The sequence below is a fragment of the Belonocnema kinseyi genome, chromosome 6 (assembly GCF_010883055.1).
Source record: "Belonocnema kinseyi isolate 2016_QV_RU_SX_M_011 chromosome 6, B_treatae_v1, whole genome shotgun sequence".
NCBI lineage: Eukaryota > Metazoa > Arthropoda > Insecta > Hymenoptera > Cynipidae > Belonocnema > Belonocnema kinseyi.
Genome location: NC_046662.1, coordinates 1,958,510 through 1,965,865, shown reverse-complemented (window position 1 = coordinate 1,965,865; position 7,356 = coordinate 1,958,510). Strand labels below are relative to the sequence as shown.

Below are 7,356 nucleotides of genomic sequence, written 5' to 3'. Positions count from 1 at the left end.
CGAGGGCGCATACTTTGAATAAAATATTTGTTATCATTCTCTTGAAATAAATGTGTTTTTTTCTTGAAAAATACCGGTTTCATATGTATACACCTGGTATATTCACAGAACTGGATTTTTGGTAAAATAGCTAAATTTATCATTTAATATGCTTCATTTTAATTCTGAAAAAAAATTTTTTTATAATATAATCAATTTTACTATTCTAAATTCTAATTAGCCGTTTATTTTTTGCCATAACCGAATAGCAAAATAAATTATAAATAAATTATTTTATGAAAGTTCATTTCATTCATTAGATAAGCATCAAAATACTAACAAAATGCAAGGTAACCATACTTAGTTCTGAAATGCCTGTGGATCCGTCCATATAGTACTCCACGTAGGAAAGAAACAAGACGGTTTTTTTGAAATTCTATAATATTTGTTTCAGGTTGTATTTTAGTCATTAAATTACCTGATGCTGATGGGTTGCGTGACCTTGATGATGACGGATCGGATGATGCAGGACTGGATGATGATGATTCTGCAAAAAGAAATATAGACATTGTTTGTGAAACGAATTTTTCAAAGAACGCCAAAGTTATCATATATCTTTGCCAAAATAGTAAATTTAATATTGGAAAAATAATATTGAATGAACAATTCACCGTTAAAAATCCCAAAATTTGATATTCCAGAGCTGTTTTTTTAATCGAATTTTAATATTTAAAAAAATATTCAGATTTAAATATTTTTATACAAAATGAAAATAAAGTTGTTGAAAGTAATTAAAAATCTTGTATTATTTAGTGTGGTGCCTGAGGGTGTTGCAGATACTACATATACCTGCAAACATTTGTTTTTCGTTGAATTCTTCCCCCGCCCCAATTTCTTGGTTTTCCAGAAAAATGGTCCATTTTTTTAAAACAGGTCAACACTAACCCTTCCCTCCGGGATTTTGAGATTATCATAGGATTTTAAATGGAAAAGTTCATTTTTCGAAAGAATAGAAAAAGTAAATACTTTCGATGAACTTTTTATGGATTCAAGTTTATTTAACTCTTAAGGATTGTTCAAGAATTACTTTGCTTCCAATAACTTTTAATTTTGAACAATGAAAATAGGGAATTTAATTTTAACAATAGAGAATTCACAATCACCAAATTACAGTTGTTGACAGTTGACACTTGAATTTATTGAAGGTTTCAATTTATAATAGTTTGCATAAAAAATAAATCAAGAAAGTGTATAATGGATAAGATTGATAAAGCCAGATATAGATTTTGCACACTTTTAGGGAAAATCATTTAACACTGGTTAGCCTGCATGATTTTTCATAAACAAATTAAAAAAACAGAGACAAGTTTTAATTCGGTCGCAATATTTTTTGTTTTTGTTTTAGGGAGATCTTACTTCGATATAGACACTGTAAAAGCTTAAAAATTGTTTCAGCAACAGATTTTGACGTAAAATAGTAAGAAAAAAATGCAAGAATAAAAAAGTGTAATTTCTGCAAAAACTGATCGCGATTTTGAAAAGATAATCAAGGTGTTCATGCTAGGCCATGTTATGAGTATAACAGCAGATCAAGTCAGCCGAAAGATCAATATTTTTTCACCCATATTGAAAAATAAAAGTTTAAATAACCCGAAAATTTTTTTCGTGAAATGTTAATATATATTAAATGATCGCCTGTGGCCTTACAAAGAGTTGGGGGAAGAAAACTGTTTATTTATAGAAATAATGATTATCGACGGACGCATTAAGGCTTCACAGCAAAAGTTTGACTTCTAGCTTTCTCTGTCGGTAATCATGCTATCTATATTACCACCAGACCCGTAAAGGTTAGAAGTTGTCTACTCGTTGCGATAGTGCTGCTTTGACACAACTGATACGTATGTCAGACCAAATTTGCTTATTTGCATTTCAAGTGCAAAAATTAGTTTTTGCATTATTTTTTCATAATGTTCGTGGGCGATTTTTATTGTTTTGCCCCACTTTCATAACTATAAACTTCATGACTAGCACATTTGCAACATTGAACATTGCTCATGTGACCCTCTCGTCACATGGCCTTATTTCGATAATTGAATAATTACGCAACAAGATGAAATGATATACGATAATAATAACTTATGTTTCAACTGTTTCAAGGTAAGAAACCGATTTTGGAACATAGTTGATATCTGTAGATGGAAACTGTTTTAATATATGGCTGATTCGGTACTATGTTACATATATTCTACTTACGAACAGAATCATGAAACATCAAAAACATGAAGAACAGCGTCAAGTCGGAGATCTTCATTTTTGTGTAGACACTCAGAAACGAATTTTACAGAATTCCTCGGACTGTAACTGGATGGATCTTGAATATTTTATAATTATATAGATACTAGTCATTATGTTATTTTTGACAGAGCATTTCGTCTACGGGTAGGCCGCTAATTGGCTGGGGCATGAAGCTTATTTTTATTGCTTCATAAGAAACAAACTTTATATGTGTACTAATATGTACCAATAGGAGTCAAATACCTTTACGAGTCTACAGTCTTAGCCAAAACAAAAAGTTTATTTGTGTGTCTCTATCCTCTAGAGGGCCAGACTCTGTAATCACACACAAACACACACACACACACACACACACACACACACACTGTAACATTATTCTCTATTTTAACATCAAATTAAGTAGCATCTTTTTTTCAATTATTGCTTTGAATTGGCTTCTGGAATTAGGATATATCTCTTAAATTTAAATGTATAGACTTTTCCTCTGAAGGAAATTAATCCAAGAGAATTTGTATCTATCAACGATTTACTGTGCCCTTGTCAGGAAACTAGTAACGAGTATGCACGTCGGCACCAATCCTGGAAAAACAATAAATCTGAAACGTAATGGTTCATTATTTACATTCAAAAAGAAAGAAACTTGTCCCACACCTTGAGGCTCCCAATTATTGTCAAACCGTCACTCACTTTTTTGAATCCTTAGCCCCTGAATTTTAAAATAGTGTTTAATCAAAAAATCAGTTGAGATGTAGTTATCTCTAGATCCAGGGTCTACCATCGCATCAACGATCAACATGTTGACTTCGCTACTTTTCTTTTAAAATTATATTGTGAATTTGATTCGTAAAATCTCACTAGAATCCGAAATTAAATGAAATAGATCCCCAGAAGCGAGAACCAAACTGAGTCGTGAATTCATGATAATTTCCGTGTGGTTTTAAAGCTATTTCCTCATACCTAACGTTAAACAATCTTTTCCAAATTTTTTTCCCATGTGAAAACACAGTAAACAAAAAGGATCAATTTTGTTGCAGAGCATTTTGCTCCAGCGATCATTTGACTCTCGAGATCATAATGATTTTCCGTTCGGATCAATTTGATCTAATTTTCTGGTTCGTATGTCAGACTAAACAAAATGGCTGCCAATTATTCTCGCCGATGTCATAACGACATAGCCTAAAAATGGTATCTAACCGCACGCAAGTGACAGCTACACTTAACAGGTGATATTTTCTAATATCAGATTTCGTTAGTTTTTCAACTTTTCAAGTACACTGCACGATCAGAAACCATAAAAAGCTTGAATATGAGCTTAAGTATTATAAGAACGTCAGCCATCTTGACTTGACTTCATACATGATCCCGAATCAGATCATTATGATCTCAAAAGTTGATCATTCTCTTCGACCGGTTAAAATGCTCTTGAATTCGGTATCATTTTTTTTGCATATAAAAATGATATTGATTTCGGTATCATTTTGAACACTTTTTTTACTGTGCAGTGGTTGCCGTTCAGAATTTTAGATCATTCTCCTCACCACTTTAAATTTCTTAATTTTATAAGGCTTGTAAGTACAGAGCCCATTCAAATTTGTGTCAACCAAGGACCTGTGCTGACCATGGATGTCAGTGAGGAAATAGAAGTTATTTTTTTGTCTCGCGTAATTTACAAAATTTCCATGTTAGTGTTGGATGTCATGAATGGGCCATCCATATATTTGAGTGTTTTTAGCCTTTCCTTTTCCTGTATATAATATAAAGTATATAACCCATGTAGAAATTATGACCGGGTTCGGGCCGGATCCCGGCAGAGTTGCCCTGCTTGTATCCGGAATCTGGTCAGGCTGTCCGCTCGGATTCTGGTTGGTTTCGTCACGCTGCGCTGGTCGGATCCCGACCGGGTGTACCCAGTCGGCTCCCGGCCGGGTTACCCGATCGAATCCCGGATACAAATAGGGTAACCCGGTCGGAATCCGACCGTTTTTTAACTGGGCTCCTCGATCACATTTTACTGGAGCCTTTTTACCACAGCGAACATATTCTACCAACTGGTAGAGATAAGAATCTTTGTCAGCACTTATTTTCACTTGTAAAAAGATGTTGGAATTTCAATTTAGGAACTGCATTCATAATAATAAATATATTAACTACAAACATTAATTCAATGTAAGTACTAAAATATAGGTTATGATTCTTAAGTTTCTGTAAGAAATTGAATTGTAAGAAATTAAAGTTATATTGCATAACAAATTTCCCTGAAACTTGAGTTAGTTTGCATAGGTTTTTTTACAAGAGATAAAATAAATTTCAGGGGTTTCACGTGACATCCTAACCTATGAAACCGGTTGAGAAAATTGATTTAACATTAACGTTCAAGAATATTAATAATGCTTACTAATTAACAAAATAATTCACTTACCTTTATAAATAATCCGCTTGTTCCAGAAAATTGGATACAATTTTGTGAACTTTAAAAATTTTCTTAACGGATAACCTGGCGTCCACCGACGTTTTACTGCATTTTTGGCACTAAAGACTCCGGAAGTCGCCGAATCGTTATTACGTGCAAGCATAATAACATAATTTAAAACTTTGTTCAGAAAAAGTTATTTCTCTTCTTATTACGTTTTTTGTTTATTCAAGATAATATATATAAATACATTAAAAATAAGCAAAAATCGCATCACAAAAAAATAAGTATAGTTTCACGGGGAAACTATGTTCGAAAATAAAAAAGAAGTTGGTCAACGATTTTGCAGTCACGGCAGGTCTGGGAGCCGTAGAACCAAAAGTGGGAAATGATACTTCTATTATGCACCATTTTTGGCCTGACTGGGTGCTGGTGGAAACTCGGTCAGATCCCGGCCGGGCAATTAACAAAATAGTATCCCGGTTTGACCCGGTAAGATTCTGGCCAGAAACCTTCTTCTGGTTGGGTCAAACCGGGCTATTTCTACACGGGAATGTATATAGTATAAAGAAAATAAAAAATAAGTATATTCTTTTACCATCTGAACAGTATATACGTATAGTATATAAGAATGAATTAAATTTATGAAAAAATGCCTGGATGAAAGAAATCAAATGAATGGAAATAATTATGGTGGGACTATTATTTCGTTGAAAATGTAACAATTTCAAAAAAAAAATTATTTATGGTCGAAAATTCGTCTCAGGCGGTAAAATTTAAATATAATAATTTAAATATTTCGGTAATAACTTCTTCTTGGTTAGAAATTGATTTTACTTCTATTTTCACTATTCTAAGGTTTTGAGAAATGTTCATTGATTTAAAATTGTTACGATATCAAGGTGATTTGCAGATGAGGTGGGTGAAATATAATAAGAATCAATTTACATTAATATTTTGGTACATTTATTACTCTTTTGACATACAATGTATGAAATAAAATAAACATGCATTATACATACATAATAAAATGAAATAAAATTCATACGAATATTGATTAATTTGCTCAGTTCGGTTACAATTTGCAAAAAGCATACAGATATATTAAACCTTTCGCATAATAAAAAAATGGATATACAATTTCTGAGCATTATATTCAAGTCCATCATTATAATGGATTGGATTGAAATGCAATTTACTGATTCAAAAGTGATCAATTTTATTAAGAACTTATCCTTTTCGTCTAAAACTTGCAGGCTTTTATAGAAAATTGACTAATGGTTTAAAATGTTTATTTCCCTGCTGAAATTTCAATTGAATTTTGTTTTTGTTTTTGAAATTCAAACACATTTATTCTAATGTTTATTTTCCCTTTCAAAATTCATCTCTTTCAGTATAAATTTCATGTTTGTTGGATTAAAATGCAATTTACTGGTTCAAAAGTGAACAATTTTATTAAGAACTTATTGTTGGATTAAAATTGAATTTTAGTCCAACAAACATGAAATTTTGACTAAAAAGACATGAAATTGAAAAGGTTAAATAAAAATTAGAATACAAAGTATTTAAATTTCAATAAAAAATATTTCAGTTGAAATTTCAGCAGGGAAATAAAAATTGTAAACCACTAGTCAATTTTCTATAAAAGCCTGCAAGTTTGAAACAAAAAGGAAAAGTTCTTTATAAAGTTGCTCATTTTTGAACCAGTAAATTGCATTTTAATCCAGTCCGTTATAATGATGGACTTGAAATATAATGCTCAGAAATTGTATATACATTTTTGTAATTGGCCACAGGTTCAATATATCCGTAGGCTTTTTTGCAAAATGTAACAGAACTAATAAAATTACTTCGTAACAATTTTAAATCAATGAATACTTCGCAAAACCTTAGAATAGTGAATATAGGTGTAAAATAATTTTTTAACCAAGAAGAAGTTATTACCGAAATATTTAGTTGTGACAAATTACGTAAAAAAAATTAAAATAAATTAAAAAAATTACTATAAAAAAATTATTTTCAATAAAAATTGAAATAGTTACATTTTCAGTTCTAAAAATAAATTTTCGGTTAAGAAAATGAATTTTTATATAAAAACTTATTTTCCGCCAAAGAGATTAATTTTTTGCACCTAGAAACAAAACTTTTTCACAAAATACAGAAAACACCAACCAAATATTTGAATTTCTAAAGAAATTCTCCATCTACTATAAAGCTAACCTACAATAAATGTCCATCGAAAAAAAAAAGTTTATGTAGAACATATAAATATTGATTTAAAGTTATTGAAATTTCATTAGGCACATTAATTTTCAACCAAAAAGAAACCAGATGCTTCACAAAATACATGAAATTTGAACACAAATTTTGAATTTTTTAAAGGAATTGTAAACCTCATATAAATTATTATTATTTTTTTGAAATTGTTACATTTTCAACGAAATAATAATCCCTCAATAATTCTTTCCATTTATTTGATTCCTTTCATCCAGGAATTTTTTCATAAATTTTATTCATTCCTATATACTAAACGTATATACTGTACAGATGTTAAAAGAATATACTTAATTTTTATTTATATTCTTGTAATGAATGTTGTAATAAAATATACTCCTTCTTTTGTTTCTTATAAACTACACATTTCGAATTTCGCGCTCGTTGCACTTACTTCT

General features: G+C 30.6%; 1 protein-coding gene across 1 annotated transcript in view; it reads right to left on the bottom strand.

The window, feature by feature from the left end:
- Window positions 1-2,310, bottom strand: part of LOC117175146 — an 18,907-nt gene extending 16,597 nt beyond the window's left edge. Inside the window, exons 1-2 of the mRNA XM_033364734.1 lie at window positions 2,233-2,310; window positions 458-526 (exon numbers count right to left, since the gene is read on the bottom strand). Of these exons, the coding sequence (XP_033220625.1) occupies window positions 458-526; window positions 2,233-2,290 (127 nt within the window). The 5' untranslated portion in view covers window positions 2,291-2,310. The remainder of the gene's footprint in view (window positions 1-457; window positions 527-2,232) is intronic.
- Window positions 2,311-7,356: the final 5,046 nt, after the last annotated feature.